Here is a 21420-nt window from a genome sequence, read left to right as displayed (position 1 = left end):
CTTCTTCCTCCTGGCTGACTTATCTGCAGCCTTCCCTGGCACAGCTTTTGCTGCAAATCCTCTCCTGCAAGGGCTGGTCTTGAGCATCTTTAGAGGAGCGAGTCCTTTGGAGCCCCATTTCCTCTTCCTTCCACTTCTACCTGTGGAGAGCAGATTTTTGGAAGCTCAAGAGCTCTGTCTCTCCTGTGCACAGGTCCCTTGCAGATATTTGAAGGCACTTTGCTGAAGTTCACAGGTGACTTTTGAAAACCTTGGCCATTGCATTCATGTGTATATATATAAATATATATATAAAATATCTGTTCTCTCTTCCCTCCTGTTTTCTTTCTCTGTCAGGAATCCAGCTGTGCAACATGTGGCACTTGTAGGGCTTGGAAGGCAGGAAGATCAAGCAAACACAGAGCTTTCAGCAAGAAGAGATAAATTTCCAGAGTAAATTCAAGCCACGTAGGCCCAGTCTGTTTTAGTTTTAAAGCCCTGCTGGTAGTGACGTGTGGGAGCTGTAGATACAAAGCCAGGGAGAGAAGAAGAGTTTATTTGTATTATTCCTGGCACCTTGGTAGAAAGAAAACCCCAGCTCTGAGTTCGTGGGGCTTGGCACAATGTTTTTCTGCATGGTCTGGAGCAGCAAACTGCCTGTTGAGCTCTGCCTTTGTGCATGGCTGGAAGGCAGAGGAAAAAAAGGGAACTATCTGCCCTGACTGTTGTAACTGGAAGAGAAAAGTGCCGGATTTGTGGGGGTGTGTGGGATGCAGATGGCCCCAGAGGAGGAATATCTTGTTATTAATAACCTCCAGAATTGTGATAGCAATTTCCCACCTGCGTGGAAACGCTGCCGCCGTTTTTATCTCAGCACAGGAGCTGGGGGCTCCCTGCTCAGACAGCTGCTGGGGGTTCCTATTTAGTGCAGAGAAGAGGGCAGGGCAGGGTTTGGGGTGTTGAGCCCTGACCATAAATTGGCTTCAGAGTTGAAATATCTTATTAATAATAACCCCCATAATTGTGACATCAATTTCCCACCTGCGTGGAAACACCACTGTGGTTTTTATCTCGGTGCTCTGGCAGGAGCACAGCTGGGAGCTTGGGGCTCCCTGCTCAGGAAGCTGCTGTGGTTTCCTATGTAGTGCAGAGAAGAGGGCAGGGCAGGATTTGGGGTGTTGAACCCTGATCATAAATTGGCCCCAGAATAGAAATATGTTGTTATTAATAACCCCTGGAATTGTGATATCAATTTCCCACCTGTGTGGAAATGCTGCTGCCGTTTTTATGTCAGCACAGGAGCTGGGGGCTCCCTGCTCAGGCAGCTGCTGAGGGTTCCTATTTACTGCAGAGAAGAGGGCAGGGCAGGATTTGGGGTGTTGAGCCCTGATCATAAATTGGCTGCAGGGTGTGTTAATTCCTGAGACCCCTGATGAAGGCAGGAATGGTGAATCTGACTCCATGTTCTCAGAAGGCTAATTTATTATTTTATGATCTATATTATATTAATGAATACTAAACTAAACTATACTAAAGAATAGAGAAAGGATACAGACAGAAGGCTGAAAAGATAATAATGAAAACTCCTGACTCCTTCCAGAGCCTCAACACAGCTTGGCAGTGATTGGCCAAAGAGTGAAAACAATTCACATGAAACCAATGAAACAATCACCTGTTGGATAAACAATCCCCAAACACATTCCAAAGCAGCAAAACACAGGAGAAGCAAATGAGATAATATTGTTTTCCCTTTTCTCTGAGGCTTCTCAGCTTCCCAGGAGAAGAAATCCTGGGCAAAGAGATTTTTCAGAAAATGTGACAGTGACAGCAGGACTTTGGTGCTGTGCTGCTGGGGGTGTTTGCTGGCCCTGGCCTGGCAAAGGTTACTCTGGCCTGAGAGCTGCTCTGTGGGCTGCTGCTTCTTCAGAGCATCACTGAAGGGTTTGGGTCAGAAGGGATCTTAAAATTCTACTTCCAGCTGCCTTCAGGAGTGCCTTCTACTGCCCCAGGGTGCTCCAAGCCCCATCCAACCTGGCCTTGGACACTCCCAGGGATCCAGGGGCAGCCACAGCTTCTCTGGGCACCCTGTGCCAGGGCCTCACCACCCTCACAGGGAAGAATTTCTTCCAAATATCCAATCTAAACCTGCCCTCTTCCAATTTAAAGATATTCCACCTTGTCCTGTTTCTTTTTTTTTTTTTCCAAAAATCCTTTTTTTTTTTTTCCTATTCACTACTATACTTTTTGCTTTACTAAGGTAAAAATATAAATAAGCCCAGAAGTGACCCCTGGATGCCTCTCCTCAGCTCTAACATTAGTGTGTTTGTCTTCTATGCTTAATTTTAGTAAAAACTAAGTCATTTTGGAAGAATTTTAATTTTTACAGGATTTTCTTTGTCACAAAGAGATGCTGGGCTATGGCTCATGCTTGACTGGAATGTTTAGGATCTTTTCTGTTTACATTTTTAATGTTTAATTTGTGGAGTTACAGTAGTATGGTGACAAGCTCTATATCTTAAGATGAAGAATATCTAAGTCAAATCTTATGAATGAAGATAAGAAATCTTGAAAATCTTATGAGATGAAGATAAGCTATCTATATCTTATCTTTCCCAATAAGATAAAAAGCCCAACAGCACCCAGCACAAAACGCTGCTGTTTTCAGCCTGATGCCAGCACTAACAACCCAGACTTCATCTCCATCCCTCTTTCCTCTAGTCCAAACTAAAACATTACAGGCTCTAACTCGAGTCAAAGGCAAAATTCAGCCCAGCCTCCTGCCTGAGTGATGCTCCTGTCACTAAAGCCAGTCCCCAGGCATGTCCCAGCCACACAGGGGGTAGGAGAAGGCCCTGTGTCCTCCAGCCCTGGTCCTGAGCCTGGGGAGGTGGAGCACAGGTGGTGCTCTCCAGGAGCAGGGAGGATGCTCCTACCTCATGTCCCCACAGCTGTGACTGCCTCCCCAAGGGCAATGGGCACAGATTTACAGCTTTTCACAGCATTTGAGGCTTGTGTGGCATTCCAAGTGCGGCTCTGGGGTCCTGTGAGGAGAGGGAAGAGAGCAGCAGGTCCTGCTTTGGAGGGAGTGGAGAGGTGGAGGCGGTGTCAGGCGGGGCTGAGGGGCTGGAGTGTACATTGGTACAGTACTTGTAGGTTTTACTGTTTTAGCACCTGGGCATCTGCCTAATAGTGTTTGTTCAGCTCTTAAAAGCTGTGTTATCAAGGCCTCCATTTCCTCTGAGCAGGATTTTATGAACAGAGGTGACCTCTGCACGCCCCCACATTAAAAACACCTCTTGTCTCAGCCACAGGTGCCTCTATCCTGCGTGAGCAGAGATGAACAAAGCAGATGGTGTTTGGATCTGGATTAAATTAGAGTTCTGCTTGCAGCTGGCTTAGCAAACAAATAACTTTCTTCTGGGTAGCACAACCCAGATCTCCAACCTCTTACTGCAAACTGAATTGTCCTTTGCAGCCTGCCCCGCTCACGTGCCCCTCTCCGCTGCTGGGTTTCTCTGTAACACCTGTCCTAACACAGCTCGTTCTTTGTGATGATGCATCTGCAATCATGAGGCTGTGCAAACAGCTAAAACAATTGCATCACCCTCCCTGTGGCTGCTCTGGGGTGAATTGTGGAGCTGCTGATAGCACCAGGCACGACCCGTGCAGGTGAAGGGTCAGGTCCGTGAAGTGCAGGGCACCTGCAGCTTCCATCTGTGTCTGAGTGGACCAGGGGAGATATTTATGGGGGGAAAAGTGGAGATTTTGCCTTTTTGCAGCAGCAGCAGCAAGCTGCCCACACGGAGCAGAGCATGCTGGCAGTGTCTCCTCTCGTTGCTGGTCAGTGTGGGGGAGCACAGGGGTGAACTGCAGAAAGCTTTAGCAGCAGAGCAGCAGGAGCAGACACCTCTTCCCTTCCTCCCCCCCGCCTCCCAGGCTGGGTGCCAGCAGCTGGGCTCTGCTGTATCATTTCAGGACATGCTGGATGCATCCCTGCATCCCACAGCTGAGCAGGGTGACCACTGAGCTATTTAAAGTTGCTCCAAGGCTGGCACTCGGGTGTGTAATGCAAATTCTGCTGATGCTGGGAAAGTGCTGGGGCAGGGGATGGGTTAGGACTGAGGGGAATTTATCACTTTTGAGTGTGTGTCCCTCAAACATGCACCAAAGGAGGTAAGAATAGAGAAAATCAGTGGTAAAGGAGGTTCCCCTGGTGCTGCATGCGTGGCTTTGTGTTACAGTAACTTTTTTGAGTTAGGTCTAGTAAGCTCTTAGGAGCTTATGACACACTTAAGACAGCTCAGCTGTCTTTGGAGGCATAAAAATCAGCAAGCTAGCTTTTGCTGCAGTGTTAGAAACAAAAAAGTTGAATAAAAAGCAAAATAACAAACAAAAAAACTGAGCTCGGTGCTGTTTTTCCTCTTAGTAAAGCACTTTACAAAAGCAATTAGGTTTTTTTGTCCTTTTCTTTTTCTACTAAATTGTTTAAGCAAAACGTTTTAGTTTTGGTCTAATTAGCTATCTTTAAATTTAAAGTGCCCTCTGTCCTATAAAGTGTCTTTTCACTTAATAAAAAAAAAACAAAAAAAAACAAAAAAACCCCAAAACTTTTAAATTTCTTTTCTTTTAAAAAGACAAAAAATAATTTTGTCACTCTATCAACAAAAACCACACTCCTACAGCTCTGCAAAATGAAAGTTGTAGCTGTGGCACTGAGCTGGGAATTCAACATGTGGGATGAATATTTGCTGGCTCTGTGTGACCTTGAGCAAGTCACAGAAGCACAGACTGGTTTGTGTTGAAGGGACCTTCAATAATTTTGGGCAGGGACACCTTCCACTAGCCCAGGCTGCTCATCAGGCTCAAGTTCCTCTCCTCTTCCAAGCCCAAGTGTTGTCTGATCCATCCTAGGAGCAGTGAAAAACCAAATTTTCCTTGCAGTGTTTGTGCTATTAGATGCTCAACTTGGTAAATTCAGACAGACCACAAGAGGAGCATCCTGATTTTTCCTCCCTGCTCCAAAATGTGCCACCTTTTCAGCGAGGCAGCAGGAAGAATCTAACTGAGGTCAAATATAGGAAAAAAAAAAAAAAAAGTTAAAATCAGTAACTTGCAAAACTTTCCCCCTAATTTAGTTCTCAGCATTGCCCGAGTCATTCTGAATGCAGCTTTCCACAGAGCTGGTAGCCTGAGGCAGACACTGAGCTCAGGAAATTGTCCCCTGAGTGGTTCAGGTCTGTCAAAGTAATGAGGAGCTCAAAAGTGAGCCTTGGCACAGAACATGTCAGACAACCTGAGCTGTGGGTGTTGCTGCTAATGCTCACTGGAATTATGCATGCACACAGTGCCCTGCACAGGAATTGTGTCATTTTGGTGCAAAAAATAAATGTGTCTGTACAGGATGGAGCTGTGTATGTCCCTGCAAACACTCTGTGTGTGTGTACAGCAGCTCCTTTCTAATCTGCTTGTTAACAACCAGAGCATGGGATGATCTGCTCACCCACATGAGCACTGCTCTGTCTCCTGCCTGCCTCTGATCCTGGCCATAGGTGTCCTGGCCAGCTCAGCAGCAGCTCAGGACTCTCAGGCATGATTTGGGATTATTTATCCTGCAGCAACAGCCGGGCTGGGCTCTAAGAATAACTTTCCATTGGCCTTTGGATGTGTTGGCAGTAGCTGGGCTTGTCACAAAGTCACTGGGAGAGAAAATTACAGCAAATTAATAATACTTTATCCATGTATTTATTTCTGCAAGGAGGAGTTGAGTTTTGCTGCTGATTCTCTGCCTTTGTGGTCCTCCTGTGTCACCTGTAAATTGGGACATCACGGCACGGTGGTAGGACAGATGTCAGACTGCTTTTTTATTTTTTCTTTTCCCTTGAAATGCTCCCAAAGCTGCAGCTTATCAGGGCTTGTGTCCACAGTGCCTCATTACAGCTCTCAGCACAGAGAGTCCTTCCCCAGTGCTGCTGCTGGGCTGGAAATTGGGTCTCAGCTGGAAGTCTCTGCTTGGAGCAAACGTGGGGCTCTCCATCAGCGCTGTCCCTGCGCCTGCCTTTTGGCTCAGGAGCAGCTCAGCTGCCCTTCAGCCTGCTCAAAACATCCAAGGCAAGTGGGGACAGAGTTTTTTTAACCAGAATGCTCTGAGGGGAAGTGTCTGAAGAGGGCAGATCTTGTTTGGTCTGATCTTGGGTGTTTCTTCTCAGGGAGCATCTTGCTCTGGATGCAGCAGCTGTGCCGTGCCCTGGTTCATTTTGAACATCACAAAAAGTACTGTCATGCCAGAATGGTTAAAAATGATAAACAACTGTGATGCAGTTTTTATGGGATTTGTGAGGGAAAGCCAAGAAAAGCATGCAGGAGATTAGCATTAGTTTAAAAAATGTCTATTTGGTGCTGTATTATTTGTGAAGGAGAGGTTGTGCTCTGCAGCAATCTCATATCTGCAGAAGATGCCTAGAATTTGGGACTGGTGAGCTTTGGGGCAGAAGTATGGACTTTTTATCCTTCTGACACCCCTTCAAGAGCTCTTCCCAAGCCCTTGGAGGCAGCAGGAATAGACTACTTCAGCTGACACGTGCAGGTTTTGAACGTCCAGACTGGGACCTAATTGCCCTGGGTGCTACAAGATGAAAAAAAAAGATTCACCTGACCTCATCTGACCTGCTGGAGGGCTGAAAGACAGGGAGCAGTTGGTGGAAGAGCTGTCATGCAGAAGGCAGAGTGATAAAATGAGCAGCACATGTCTGCTCAGGAGGTTCAGGGTGCCTAAAAACCCACCCAGAAGAGTTTAGGGATTTGATCAGAGCTAGGAAGTGCAGAGCAAATAAAACAAGGAGGAATCTAAAAGTTTTTTTCTCAGAATCTCCAGTCAATATCAAAATTCTGCTAATGGTTGCAGTGAAATGCAGCTTTTTTTTAGGGTTGGGAGAGCAAATGCCAGTCAGCCGTGCTGCTTCCCAGGGGTGTGCTGGGCTGGAGATCTGGCTGGGATTTGGGATGGCCCAGCCACCCCTGTTTTATGGGGCTGGCTCATCTGCTCCCTTCAGCCACTCACACGGGAAGCTGAGGATGAAGAATTTGCTGTGTCAGATCTTTTCCCTGGCCCCATCCAGAGCTGGTGGCTGCTGCTCCAAAAGGGGCTGGATACCTGCCATAAATGAAAGCAGGAGATTTTATGCTGAGTAAAGCATAAAGAGAGACTCTGTTCTCGCCTCTGCTGCAAACCCTGCACCACACAAGAGAAATTATCACACCTCTGACTCTTCCCTGCCAGCAGTACAGCACTGCTAACAGCATTTTCTTGATGTTGCCACTCCTGCTGCGTGTCCAGCCCATTTCCTGCAAGGTTTGGTGCAGTTGCAGGATTGATGGTGAGGGATCCTGAGGGATCCTGGCTCTCCAGGAGCACACAGCTGTGTCCTGCATTAACCACTTGTAAACTCTTCATCTGGGAGGAGTTCCCACTTGCTGTGAGCCAGCAAGTGCTTGAATTCCAAACCTTTTTCCCCATCCCCATCCAGGCAACCTGGTCAATGGAAGGTGTCCCTGCCCATGGCAGAGGGCTGGAACAAAATGGACTTTTAGGTCCCTTCCATCCCAAACTGATGAGTTTTTATGTCCTTTTTTGCAAGGATGAAATGTGTGAGATGGTATTTCTTGTTGGGACTCAGATGTTTATCAGTTCTTATCTCTGTCACAGTCTCACAATCCCTGAGTTCTGCAGCACTTCAACAAACTAAAAATGGAGCCCCATCTCTCTCTCTCCAAGGCCTTTTAAGGATAAACTCTCCAATTAAGAAATGACACCTCAATTATTTTCACTTTTAACCCAATAACCAACCACCCATGGCTGCAATGGGGACTTTTTTATCCAATTGCACAAAACCACCCAAACTCATGGAGAAGGAGGTGAAGAAGAAGGTGAAGAAGAGGAAGAAGAAGAAGAAGAAGAAGAAGAAGAAGAAGAAGAAGAAGAAGAAGAAGAAGAAGAAGAGGAAGGTGAAGAAAGAAGAAGAAGGATGAGGAGGAGGAGGAGCACTGCCCCAAAACCTCCATCTTACTTTCTATGCATTCCTGTATTCCAAACCCTCAAACTCTGAGTTTCCCACCCTGTGGTGTCACACACTTCTGTTCAAACTGCACACCCACAATCCCAGCTCCACCATTCCATTCTGGAAGCTTCTCCAGGGCCTCAGGTCAATGCAGTGCTCTCCTGGAGGTCAGAGCCTGGCAGCACAGAAAGTCCCAAATTCCCAGCAGCCAGGGCTCCAACACCAAACCATTCTGGGATTCCCTGATCTCAGTATCATCTCTGATTTTCCCAGTCCTGTTGCTTTTACTTTTTCCCTCAGACCACTCTGCTCCAGCTGTGTTTTGAAAATACAGCAAAAATCTCAGACTTTGAAGGCTGGGGATTCTCTGCTGCCTTCTTTGCCAGTGTTTTCCCCAGTTCCAAATTTAGATCTCAGTGCTCCCACAGCCAGCTGATCAAGGTTTTGGTTTTTTCCCTTGAAGTCCCATGTTTTATCTCACAGAGATCTGGAGAGTGAAGTAGCCAGTGGCCACCAAGTCCCTGTGAATGCAGAGTGGCTCTCCCTGCCAGTCTTCCAGGAGGCAGCTGAAGAGCAGTGAGATTTGGCTCCTGGGGGATACACACAGAGCTAATTGTGAGGCTTCAGCCTGAGGCAGGGGACTTGTGTCTCACAGATCTTCCCAAAATTGCCAGGCAGGGGGAAACATCCACCCACTGGCATCCAGAGCAACAGAAACTCTGCTGAAACTGCTCCAGCCAGCAAGGAAACAGAACAGCTGCCTGGCATCTCGTGGGGAAAGCCAGGTCACAGACCCTTCCTAGCTGTGCTAGGGCTCCCACCTGAACCAGACCCAGCAAACTCTGATTTCTTTTGGGCTTTTTCAGAGCCCTCAAAGCCTCAAAGGGAATGTGTGAGCATAAACTGAGCTTCTGAGGAAGGAAATGGCATTTTCCTCAAGGCTGTCCTAAAATGCTGGAATGGATACAGGAGCTGGGGAGACCTGCTGGGATGAAACCCAGTTCATTTTCTTTTCAATATTCATCACTCCTTTAGGGGCAGAGGCTGTGTTTATTCCTCTTTGTGTCTAGAGCTCATCAGGGTCTCCTTTCCAGTAAATTGCTGTCCTGGTTTCTGCTGGAATAAAGTTAATTTTCTTCCTGGCATGGTGTGTTTTGGATTCGGTGTGAGAATCGTGGTGATAACACACTGATGGTCTCAGTTGCTGTTAAATAGGGTTTAAACTAACTCCAGGGCTTTGCAGCTTCTGATGGCCTGACAGGGAGAAGGCTGGAGGTGCACCAGGAATTGGGAAAGCACACAGCTGACCCTGAATATTAGGAATATTCCACAAAATTTTAATTTTTTTGGCCAACCTGGCACTGCCAACCCCGTGAGAGCTGCACCTCAGTGAAATACAGCAGAGAAACTCTTTAGTGCTGGGGAGAGCAGGGTGCCAGCACTGTGTGGTGGCTTTGCTGGGGACAGGAGTGAGACAGAAGTCAACCTGACGCTCTGGCTGGTGGCAATATTTCCCTTTTCTCAGTGCCTCTGTGATCTCACACCCACAAAAATTGGGATCAGCCAAGCTAGGCACTGCTGTGACATGAAATCAGTGACCTTGGGTGCTCTTGCTACACCAGTTTGTTTGTTGGGGGGGTTTACATTTCCCCAGTTACTGTGATAAGGAGTCATTTTCATAGATTTGTCCTCAGGACCCTTTCAGGAGGCTGGGAAATACTGTTACCTGTGTAATGTCACTGGAAGGCTGGGTCCCTTCCAGTTCTGGATGCTCCATAGCACCCAGCCCTGGGGACTCACATCCCTGCCTGCTCCAGAAAAGAGAGTTTACCTCCACTCTTTGGATTTGTAGGTGATTTCCATGACCTCAAAACTCCATTCTCATTTCTGTGACGCTGAATATTTGTGTTCTTTCATTCAAGTCTCTGTAGCAAATTCCTGGAGGAGCTGAGAAATCATTACAAACCCCTCTGCTCTCCCAACACAGAGGAGCACAGCTCTGACCTGCTTTTGCTGGTAGAAAACCAAATTTGAAATGCAGGCAGAAACAACATCCACATGCAGTTTTATCACATGGGAAGAGCTGGGAAAAAAGGGAATAAATTCCCACTCATGGCATGTGTTAATCCCATCATTTAATACTCTTCTGGCACAGACACTGGTGACAAGGTGATGGGCAGCATCTGAGTGCCTGAGAAAAATAATCTGTGTGATGAGGGAAGGCTGTGTTGTCCCTCTGTATTTTAATTCTCTCGCAAACAAACCACTCCTGAAATAAATCCCTTTATTTGGGACAGGCTGCAGCTCCTGCAGGGAGCTGTTCTTTTTGGTGAGCTCCAAAGTAAAGCTGCTCTGGTGTGGGGTGTCCCCAAAGTGAGACTTGCCTTCAGCTTGGGCAGGCTGTAAGTTCAGGGAGAAAGGATTTAGGCAAAGTTAGAATCCAGTCTTTGTTGGGGAAGCTGTTGACAATGTCCCTATATGGGTTTTTCTTGCCATGCTGGCTCCCAAAGAAAAGCTTCTGTCCATGGTAATCAGGGTTTATTAAAGGAAACCACAAACAAAAGTCTTTAGATGAGATTAAAGGGATTGTGTAGCTGCACTTGGTGCTGAATTGCTCTGTGCTGGCTCTGGTGCTGGGTGTCTGCCTCGTCAGCATCCCCTGCATCCCGGGCATGAACAGCCTGTGAAAAATGCGGATTTTATGATTGGCTTTTTGCAAATATGCAAATGAATATGATATGTGTTGTGTTAGAAAGTGATGCTGTATTAATTCTCTTAAGTAGTGTGGTAAATATAGTTTCAGGTTATAACAAAATGTTAAAATAGAAGCTCTGCTGTGTAGGATATTTTTCCTAAAGAAAGGACTTGCACTGAGACAGCAGCCACAGGACACCTGAATCTTTCAGAAAAAGAGAATTTATTGCCCCATTATCAGGAGAAATGAACTTCTTCCTGCCTCACTCAGCCCTGGAGATGCCGTCAGGATTAGGAGGAAGAAGCTGGCACTGCCCAGACAGAATCCTGTGTTTGAGTGGAATTTATGCACCATGGATGAGCTGTATGAATATGCAACAGGTCATTGCTTTTAAGGGTTAATCCTCTGTTAACGTGGGGCCTTTTTGGGCTTATTTTACCCAGAAAAGGTACCCAGACTGTCCCTAACTCTTTGTTTCTATTGTCTCTTATTGTCCTAATCCAAATTGTCCAAAATTTTTATTACTCCAATTACATTACTATTTTTATAACCATTTTATTACTATTAAACTTTTAAAATTTTAAAACCAAGTGATAGGAGTTTTTCACAAACCTGAGTGCGGGAAAAGTGCAGCCACATTTCTCATCACAGAGAAAAGCAAGGCACAATTCTTCCCAAGAATATTTCTGGGTTTCACATTCTCTGAACCTCAGAGAAAGGAAAAACAATTCTCATCTGATTTGCTGTGCCTGTGTTTGTGCCAAAGCAGAATGCAACATGGAGATGGTTTACCCACAGGGATGGTGCTGTGGTTCCTTGGCCTCTCAGGGCCAGGTGTGTGTGTGTGTGTGTCAGGACTGTCACTGACAGTCACGAGATTCTGTGCAGAGTGTGCAGAGCTGAGTGCTTGGCAGGTTCAGTTTAGATGTAATGTAACATAGTATAGAACATTATTTTATAATAAAGTAATTAATTAGTCTTCTGATAAGATGGAGTCCTCCTCATCATTTCCTCCCTCGATGGGGCCTTCTCAGCACAGCTACAGAAAAGCAAACACAGGAGCGTGCTGCCTCATTAGCTGGGCTTCATTCACCACCCTGGCACTGCCCTGGAGCCCTGGGTGCTCCTGGCTTCCCCCCAGCCAGGTGGGGAGCACACCCTGCCAGGACTCTGAGGTGCTGCCAAGCCCTGTCCATGAGGATGTGCTGAGTTTTCCCTCCCTCCCAGAGCTGTTTTTCAGCTCATTTTGGTTGCATTCAAGTGTTAACATGGATGTTTTTCCTCTGAGCTGGACCCAGAGTGGGATTGCTTCTATGGCTTTCTGTATCCAGGCTTTCCTGCTGACTTTGTGGTGTCCCTGCTGCCACACGTGGCTGTGACAGGGGACCTGGTGAGGTGGCTCTGTCTGACACCTTTGATGGCAGGAGGGCTATGTGTGTGTACCTCTGAGGGAAATGCTGTGTTCTCTGAGCAGAGAGAGACATGGTTCTCCCAGGATTTTCCTGGGAAACTGTGAGAAGCTGTGGGAAACTTGGAGAGAAGGATTCAAACAATTATTATGTCTCTTTCTGTAAAAATACCTATTTAAAAACCATTATAATATACATATATATTATAATAAAACCCCATTGTTTATAGATATGCTTCCCCATAGTGTGCTGTTCATAGGTCACCAACAGTGTGAGAGAAGATTCCTAAAGGCCAATCAGGTCTTGGGTCCACCATTATTTCTACAAGAACTGTAAATTTCTAATAATAAGGGGTCTTTTCATGCCCTCTGAGGATGGAGTCTCTGTATCACCTTAGGCTGTCCCTGATACCCCTTTGGTGACAAAATGCTCTTGTCTCATGCTCCCCCAGTGACGTGTTCCTTTCAGGAGTGGGGTGGATTTGTCCCAGACTCCAGGATAGGGACATGACCATGGATTTTGTGAGACTGTCAATCAAAACCCAGCTCTCTCTTTCCCCTCTCCCTGTACACTTCCTCCCGAGTCCTTCCCTCTCTCTCAGTTGACAGATCAGTCCTTTGTGTCCTCTTTATTCCTGATTTATTCCTACTTCCTCAGGCATAACTCATCCTTGACTTTGTCCCCTTGCATGCTGCTGCATTTTGAGGATGTATTCATCATTCCCTAAATTTCCCATCTAATAATCAGAGTTAAAAGACATTTGGAGTGTTTCTTCCTCTGAGACTCCCAAACTGTTTCTTTCTCTTTCACACCCAAGCTGGTTTTGCCCAGAATCCCATGTATTTACCACAGAGTTTCACGTTCTGGAGTCTTGGGATTGTGTCCTGGAGATCCCTGAGCAGACCTAAACTGCAACCTTTAACTCAGTGGTCTCAAACCTTTGCTGGAAATGCTCAATAACAGCAAAAAAAAAAAAAACAAAAAACAAGTAACCAGGCTGTGGGTTAGCTCCATAACTTGCTGTTCTCCAGGAACAAGCCAGTACTTAAACCAAACTCTGGGAGTTCAAGGCATCTTCTGGGCAATGTGTTATTTGCAAGCCATGAAGTCGTGATTCACGGGCAGGACAGTGGTGTGAAACCTCTGAAACAGCTGTCTGAAACAGCTGGATTTGCTCTGGGACCTTCCCAGGGACCTTGGATGTGCTGATGGAGAGGCTGCTGTGGCAGGAGCCACGTCGAGGGATGACCTGGCCTCACACAGGCTCCCTGTGTGGTGGCTCATGGCATCCCTGCTGGCCACATCCCCAGTGGAAAAGGCACTTTGGGTTTATTTTGGAATCAGCCAGCTCAGAGCCCAAGTCCAGCCCTGGCTGGCTGGGGCCTTTTGTTTATTTGCTTTGTTTTTAGAATATAATTACTCTCTTGTAGTCTCTGCATGTCCATGGCACTGTATTGTTGCCTTCCCAGCTGCTGTGATTCCTGCCATCCAGACACAGGGGAAAAAAAATCCATCCACAACCTCCTTCTCCTTGGTGCATCCTCTGAGGGCTTGTACAAACCCTGCTCTGTTCTGCAGGCTAAACATCCAGGCCTCCTTGCCCCTGACCTCTGCTGTTATTTATTAATTAAGCTAAATTATAAATCATAACCCTCAGAGGCTCCAGGTCTGACTGGGGCTCCAGGACAGAGGGTACAACAGGAGCAGATGGGAGAGGAGAGAGTGCCAGCAGCAAGCAGAGAGAAAATCCTGCTCCTAGGGTCACTCAGATGGCTGCTGGAAGATGGCAAAATAGCTCCAGGCTCTCCCTGCTTTGTCCCAAAAAGCTGCTCCTGTGCATTCCTGGTGCCCTCAGACTGCTGGTGCTCCTTCCTCTGCAGGTGAACTTCCTCCCCCGTGAGGCTCAGTGTTTTGGAAAGCACCCTTGTCTGCTGTAAAGCCTTCCTGGAGTTGCTCACTGGAGTCTCTCTGGTCTCCAGATGAAATTTGCTGTCTTTTCCTGGAGGGATCACAGAAGGGTTTGGGTTGGAAGGGATCTAGCAAGGTTCTCCTCACCTTCCTTTCGTCTGTGAGTGACAGCCTGACCTCAAATCAATTATCACCTGCATGGGCCTCGAAGAATTTATGCCTGGAGCCTGTCTCTCCTCATTTTGTCTTGGCTGTTTGTTTTAACGGGCAGATTTTATCCCATTTTTGCAGGTGCTGCAATGAATTTTGGGCAGAGGGGCTGCTCAGTATCAGCCTTGGAGTTGCAGCAGTTCCCATTTCCCTGCCCTGCAGCTCTCCTGACTCTGCAGAGCAAAATACAGTAAAATACAGCAAAATACAGAAACTCCTTCCTGGAGTTGCTCACTGGAGTCTCTCTGGTCTCCAGATGAGATTTGCTGTCTTTTCCTGGAGGGATCACAGAAGGGTTTGGGTTGGAAGGGATCTAGCAAGGTTCTCCTCACCATTCCTTTCGTCTGCGGGTGATAGCCTGACCTCAAATCAATTCTCACCTGCATGGGCCTCAAAGAATTTATGCCTGGAGCCTGTCTCTTCCCATTTTTTCTTGGCTGTTTGTTTTAATGGGCAGATTTTATCCCATTTTTGCAGGTGCTGCAATGAATTTTGGGCAGAGGGGCTGCTCAGTATCAGCCTTGGAGTTGCAGCAGTTCCCATTTCCCTGCAGCTCTGCCGACTCTGCAGAACAAAATACAGTAAAATACAGCAAAATACAGAAACTCCTTCCTGGAGTTGCTCACTGAGTCTCTCTGGTCTCCAGATGAAATTTGCTGTCTTTTCCTGGAGGGATCACAGAAGGGTTTGGGTTGGAAGGGATCTAGCAAGGTTCTCCTCAACTTCCTTTCGTCTGGGGGTGATAGCCTGACCTCAAATCAATTATCACCTGCATGGGCCTCGAAGACTTTATGCCTGGAGCCTGTCTCTTCCCATTTTTTCTTGGCTGTTTGTTTTAATGGGCAGATTTTATCCCATTTTTGCAGGTGCTGTGATGAATTTTGGGCAGAGGGGCTGCTCAGTATCAGCCTTGGAGTTGCAGCAGTTCCCATTTCCCTGCAGCTCTGCCGACTCTGCAGAGCAAAACACAGTAAAACAGAGGGGTAAAACAGATACCTTTTTAGTACTTGAAAAGAATAATTTCTCCCTAGATCTGCCTAGCTCCTGATCAAACCAGTGCCTGTTAGAAAGGTGGATCATAACTCATCAGTGACAGGAGCCAGTGTTCAGGGTCACCACGTGATGCTTCTGAACACAGGGCTCAAACAGGGACAGCTTCCTTCTTCTGCTGCTCCCTCAAGGATGGGCCCTTTTGAAAGAGGAATGGTTGTGTGGGGAGAGCTCATCCCACCACTGCTCTATCCATCATTATAAAGGTTATTAACAGCCTACGTGACCAGCCTGCCTATCCCTGCAGAACCAGTCCTGCAAACTCTGCACTATAAGCTTGGCTTTATTAAATATTTGCTTGACCAGAGAGGCAAAGCAGAACAGGGTAAACATGACTAAAGTAAATGTGGGCTGACCTTTGTCCATCATCCATGCAACGCCTGCGGCTGCTGCAGCAGGGAGGGCAGCAGGAGGTGAAGGTGATGCTGCAACAGAGTGGGAATTCTGGCTGCTGTGAGAGAATTTGGAATTATTTGGGGTAGCATAAAAGTGGTGGCTGCTCTACAAGCCCAGACTTACCCTTTCCACTGTCAGATCTTGTGGCGTTGTGAGGTCCCCAGGACGAGGTGAGAGATGAGAATGTGACTCCATGTTCTCAGAAGGCTGATTTATTATTTTATGATATTATATTAAAAGAAATGATATTCTAAAACTATACTAAAGAAAGAGAAAAGATACATCAGAAGGGTAAAAAAGAATGATAATGAAAGCTCGTGACTGACTCCTCAGAGTCTGACACAGCTGATGGTGATTGGTCACTAGTTAAAAACAATTCACACGGAACCAAGCAAAGATGCACCTGCTGGTAAACAACCTCCAGACCACAGTCTAGAGCAATCAGAAAATTATTGTTTACATTTCTTTTCTGAGGCTTCTCAGCTTCTCAGGAGAAAAATCCTGGCAAAGGGATTTTTCAGAAAATATCATGGTGACAGGATCTAATCAGCCTACGGGTCAAAAGAATGTGGGATTTATTCTCCCTATTATTTTTGAAGTAAATGTTTTAGTTTTACTGGTGTTAGCAGAGCTGCAGAGATCTGAAAAAGCTGCATATCCAGGCCTGTGTCACTGTCACATCTTCCTCCCTGCTGGGATCTGCACACAGGGATTTTTTCCTTGCCTCCTACTTGTGCCAGCCTGGCTGTCATCACTGATGACACCCCTGATTTCAGCAAAGTCACTCTGTGACAGAGGGGCTGGGACACTGCAGGCGTGGAGCTGTGTTTGGCTGGTGTCCTTTCAAAAATCAAGAGCAGCTTTGTGAAGTTCTGATCTGGGTGACAGAGGGATGAAGGGCCTGGCCTTCACCAGGTTTGTGTGGTCAGCACTCAATGAGGAGCTTGGCTTGTGAGGCCTGAGCTGGTAGAACTTCATCTCCCACGTGCTCTGTGGGGCCATGAAAGGGTAAAGCTGTTAGCACAGAAGCAACCAAAAAAGTGAAGGACAAGGGAGCAGGTGGATGTGCTGAGTAGGAAGGGATGTTTCCATGGGGCTTGGTGATGTGCCCACCAAATGTTTGAACCCCACACTGCTGCCATCACCATGGTCAAAGCCTGGGAGATTTTAAGGGACTGAGTGGTGCAAGGAAAGCCACTTCCCTCTCCTTGGAAAGGTACCAGGCTGCTCCTTGGGTCATTGCTTTTCCTACTTCACGGTGCTTTAGGCTTTATCACTGCTGGTAGATAAACAACCCCTTTCTCCTCACTCAGCTGAGATTCCCCAGGAGAGCTGGATCTCTTTTAGATGATGTTCCCTTGGCTGTGAAGTGGGTGGAGAGTGGTGAGAGCCCAGGGCAGAGAGGACACCCAATGCTCCTTTTGCTCCCAGCCCTTTGCAGATGTGGCAGTGACAGCTGGCACACCACAACCCCTGGGTCTGTACCGCAGGCTGGGCTGCTGTGAGACAGCTTTGATCTGGAAGCCACGGAGCTCCTGCTCCAACAGAACTGTTCTGGGCTGGGATCTCCCCGAAAGGATGTTAATGTCACACCAGAGCTGGCTCCTTCCTGGCAAACTTCAAGGGCTGTGGGAGAGCTCAGCATCCATCTGGCCCCATCCCTGTAGGCAGATCCCTGACCTTCTCCAGGCTTCAGTGCCTCGTCCAGAAGAGCAGGATAATAATCCTTCTCCAGTTCTGGCGCCTCAGATAGCAAATCCACAGCTGGGCTGGTGCTGGCAGTGCAGGCAGCAATGCTGGGTGATGTTTTTACCATTATCCTTCTGCACTTGCAGTCAATATTTATGCTGCACCGTGGGGCACGTGGGTGTGTAATGGAGAGGAAAAGGGTGCTGATTTATTACTCTGCTGTGTGATTTCTGCTTTTTCTCCCAGCATCTTTTCTGTCAGGAGGGTTCCCTTTGTGCTGGTTTTAAGTAGAGAGCTCAGAGTGGAGAAAGGGAGGATTAGCAATTAAATACGCTCTGATGATGGCATGGTTGTGAAGGAGGGAGGAGGAAGGAATACTCCATAGTAATGTACTTTTGTTTTCTTTTTTCTCTGCTTGTAGGACAGAATCTGCCAGGGAATTGGCGTTTTGAAGAGTTTTACAGCTTCTAATCCTTGTTGCCTTGGGAATACAAACCTCTCTAATCATGTCGCCGGCCATGTGGAAATGGACTTGCCTGGTTTCCCACCTCCTGCTGTCCACCACAGTGTCACCTCTGGGCAGACAGCAGCCACCCCATCCAAAGAGGCCCTTCATCACCTTCACTGGAGAGCAAGCAGAGGGAAACTTCAACCACTTGGTGGTGGACGAAAGGACTGGGCACATTTACTTGGGGGCTGTTAACAGGATCTACAAACTCTCCAGTGACCTGAAGGTCCTGGTGACCCACGAGACTGGTCCTGATGACGACAATCCCAAGTGTTATCCTCCCAGGATAGTCCAAACCTGCAACGAACCCTTGACTCCCACCAACAACATAAACAAAATGCTCCTCATAGACTACAAGGAGAATCGGTTGATAGCCTGTGGGAGTCTGTACCAGGGCATCTGCAAGCTCCTGAGGCTGGATGACCTCTTCAAGCTGGGAGAGCCCTTCCACAAGAAGGAGCATTACCTCTCTGGGGTGAACGAGAGTGGCTCTGTTTTTGGAGTCATTGTTTCTTACAGCAACATGGACGACAAGCTGTTCATCGCCACGGCTGTGGATGGCAAGCCGGAGTATTTCCCCACCATCTCCAGCAGAAAGCTCACCAAGAACTCCGAGGCTGATGGGATGTTTGCATACGTCTTTCACGACGAGTTTGTGGCCTCCATGATCAAGATCCCCTCAGACACCTTTACCATCATCCCTGACTTTGATATCTACTACATCTACGGCTTCAGCAGCGGGAACTTTGTCTACTTCCTGACTCTGCAGCCTGAGATGATCTCCCCACCCGGCTCCACCACGAAGGAGCAGGTTTACACCTCCAAGCTGGTGAGGCTTTGTAAGGAGGACACGGCCTTTAACTCCTACGTGGAGGTGCCCATTGGCTGTGAGAAGAACGGGGTGGAATATCGATTGCTGCAGGCTGCCTACTTGTCCAAGGCTGGAGCCATCCTGGCCAGGTCTCTGGGAGTTGGCCCTGAGGATGATATCCTCTTCACAGTCTTCTCCAAGGGGCAGAAAAGGAAGATGAAGTCCTTGGATGAGTCTGCTCTTTGCATCTTTGTCCTGAAGAACATCAACGACCGCATCAAGGACAGGCTTCAGTCCTGCTACAGGGGAGAGGGGACGTTAGACCTGGCCTGGCTCAAGGTCAAGGACATTCCCTGTAGCAGCGCGGTAAGTGGAGCCCCTGAGCACCCCACCTTGCCCTCCTCAACTATCAACAGGTCTTGTCTTCAAATAACCAATCTCAAAGCAGAGGCCAAGGAGCTGAGACTGCCTTGTCCCAGTGCTGGCTCTGCCTCCAGCTCACCACACCACCCAATTTAACCAGTTCATGCCCCAGTTAGCTCATGGACAAGCTGGTGAAGTATCAGAACAAGCAGACATGCTGTGTTTGCTGATGAACTAAACCAAGGAGCCCTGGAATATTTGGGAGGAATATGGCTGTTGTAGTTACTGCATGGTGCTAATCACAGGGTGAAATCACTTAGACCCAGGTGCACTCTCGGCTCAAACCTAAACCATAACAGGACCTAGAGATGTCACAGCTTGTGCCAGTTTCTGTGTGTGCTGGTGTAATTTTGCTTCCCTGAGCTGTAGCTGGGGCAGGATTTATTCAGGGAACTTTATGAAGCCAGGGCTTCATTTCTTCCAGGGCTGAGAAGCACTGGCCATTAACCATCAAAGCCCCTCGCCTTCCGGTCTCCAGCCAGCTCTGCACTGAGAAATTAAGGCCTGGCTGCAGATCAAGGATTAAACACTGCAAGATTTAAGGGCAGGATTGGGGAAGAGGCTGGTCTGTCTGACCTACAAATGGTCTGAAGAAATTGCCTTGGTTTATTCTGAGTGGCACTGCAGGAATGTGCACAGGGTTGGCTTTGATGGCAGGCACAGAGACGGGCATTACAGCCGGGGGCTGCAGGAGCCACTCCCCAGGCTTTGATTCCCACCCTTAATGAGCTCTTTCAAGTGAGAGGCCAGTTCCAGTCTGAGCCAAGGGAAAAGCCAGAGTGCTTTCCTGCCCTGAAATCTTCAGGCAGGCAGTGCTCAGGATATGGGATTGCTCCTTGGGGCTCAAGCTGTTTGCTGGGGGTTCTTCTAATGCTCCAAGGACAGGCCATGTGGAACATGGATGGCAGTCTCATTGCAAGGACACTGCTCCTGCCTTACTCTGCCCTAATTCCCCTTTACACCCCTCAGTGTCCTTGCTTGACCTTGCCCTGCCCTCATTCTCCCACACTGAAGGGACAAGTCCTTGATTTCAGTTGGGATCTCCTCTGCCTAGACCCTCAAAGCTCCCTGTGGAGCATTGCACAGGGAAGAAGGCTGTGCCCAAATCTGGCTTTGATTTTTTTGTTTAGCCTCAAGGCCTGTGCACATTCAAAGAGCTGCCTTCAGATTTAAGCTGGGAGCTTCCCACTGGAGTTTCTTTCCTGGGCTCTTAAGCCTCTCCATGCATTTGCATATTTGCTCTGCTTGTGCTCCACACTAACGTTTGCAGTGCTGGACCTCTCCAATTAGGAGGTTTAAAACCTCTCAGCCCTGCCTTCTGTGGCTTTAAACAGGAGAAAAAAGGCCAACAGCTTTCTTGTGTCCCGTGGGGTGAGTCCCAAACCAAGAAAACTGGTGTCAGACTGAGTAGGGACAGGAGTGCAGAGCCTGGAGAGAGGACACGGTGGGGAAAAGTGTTAGAGCATATTTATGAGTGTGCATCCTCACTGTGAATGACAGGCACTGCAAAAGGACCTGGAGATGCTTGAATTAAAAGCAGGAAGTCTGAAGTGTGTAACTAAGTAGGCAGAACTCTCCTTAAAGGAGCCTGCTTAGGCAAGCCCTGCCTGAGATCAGCTGTGCTGCCTGAGGGAAGAGATATTAGTGACTTGGCTGCTGAAAGGGGCTGCAGAGTCCAGCTGCTAAGCTTGGAAAATATTTGATGGATGGTGAAGTATTTTGGAGGCTGGATGTGTGTCTGTGAGAGCCTGGTCTCTTCTGCTAGTGTCCTGCTTGCCAGGCAAGCCCCAGCACTGCTGCTCTGCCACTCACACATGTGTTAGAGGCAGCTCTAAAAGCAACCACAGAGCCATCAGTGAGCCTTGCCCTGGAGTTTGTGGGACATCAAATGCTTCTCTGCTGGTGCAAACAGAGGCTTAACCTGCCTATGGTCCAGGCTGGAACTGAACTTGAGCTTTGCTGCCCACCCTGTATGGGAATGGGCCCAGCTGATGTGCTGGGCATGGAGCATTTCAAAGGGACAGAGGAGAGATTTGGATTGGGTGTTAGGGAGAAATTCTTTGCACAGAGGGTACTGAGGCATTGGAACAGCTTGCCCAGAGAAGCTGTGGCTGTCCTTGGATCCCTGGAAGTGTCCAAGGCCAGGCTGGATGGGACTTGGAGCTACCTGGGACCGTGGAAGGTGTCCTGCCCATGGCAGGGGGTGGCACTGGATGATCTTTAAGATCCTTTTCAACCCATTCTGTGATTCTTTGTAGGACTGAGGAGCTGGGTTCACTGCCCTGTCC

The 21420-nt window shown here is 47.8% G+C and overlaps 1 protein-coding gene across 1 annotated transcript in view; it reads left to right on the top strand.

The window, feature by feature from the left end:
• PLXNA4 (plexin A4) overlaps nucleotides 1-21420 on the top strand; it is a 474394-nt gene that overhangs the window by 14095 nt on the left and 438879 nt on the right. The window contains exon 2 of the mRNA XM_059847574.1: nucleotides 17812-19075. Coding sequence (XP_059703557.1) covers nucleotides 17897-19075 — 1179 coding nt within the window. The 5' untranslated portion in view covers nucleotides 17812-17896. The remainder of the gene's footprint in view (nucleotides 1-17811; nucleotides 19076-21420) is intronic.

Source organism: Haemorhous mexicanus, chromosome 5 (assembly GCF_027477595.1).
Source record: "Haemorhous mexicanus isolate bHaeMex1 chromosome 5, bHaeMex1.pri, whole genome shotgun sequence".
NCBI classification, from domain to species: domain Eukaryota; kingdom Metazoa; phylum Chordata; class Aves; order Passeriformes; family Fringillidae; genus Haemorhous; species Haemorhous mexicanus.
Note: the sequence above shows the minus strand (reverse complement) of the source record. Positions and strands in the feature narration are given on the sequence as shown.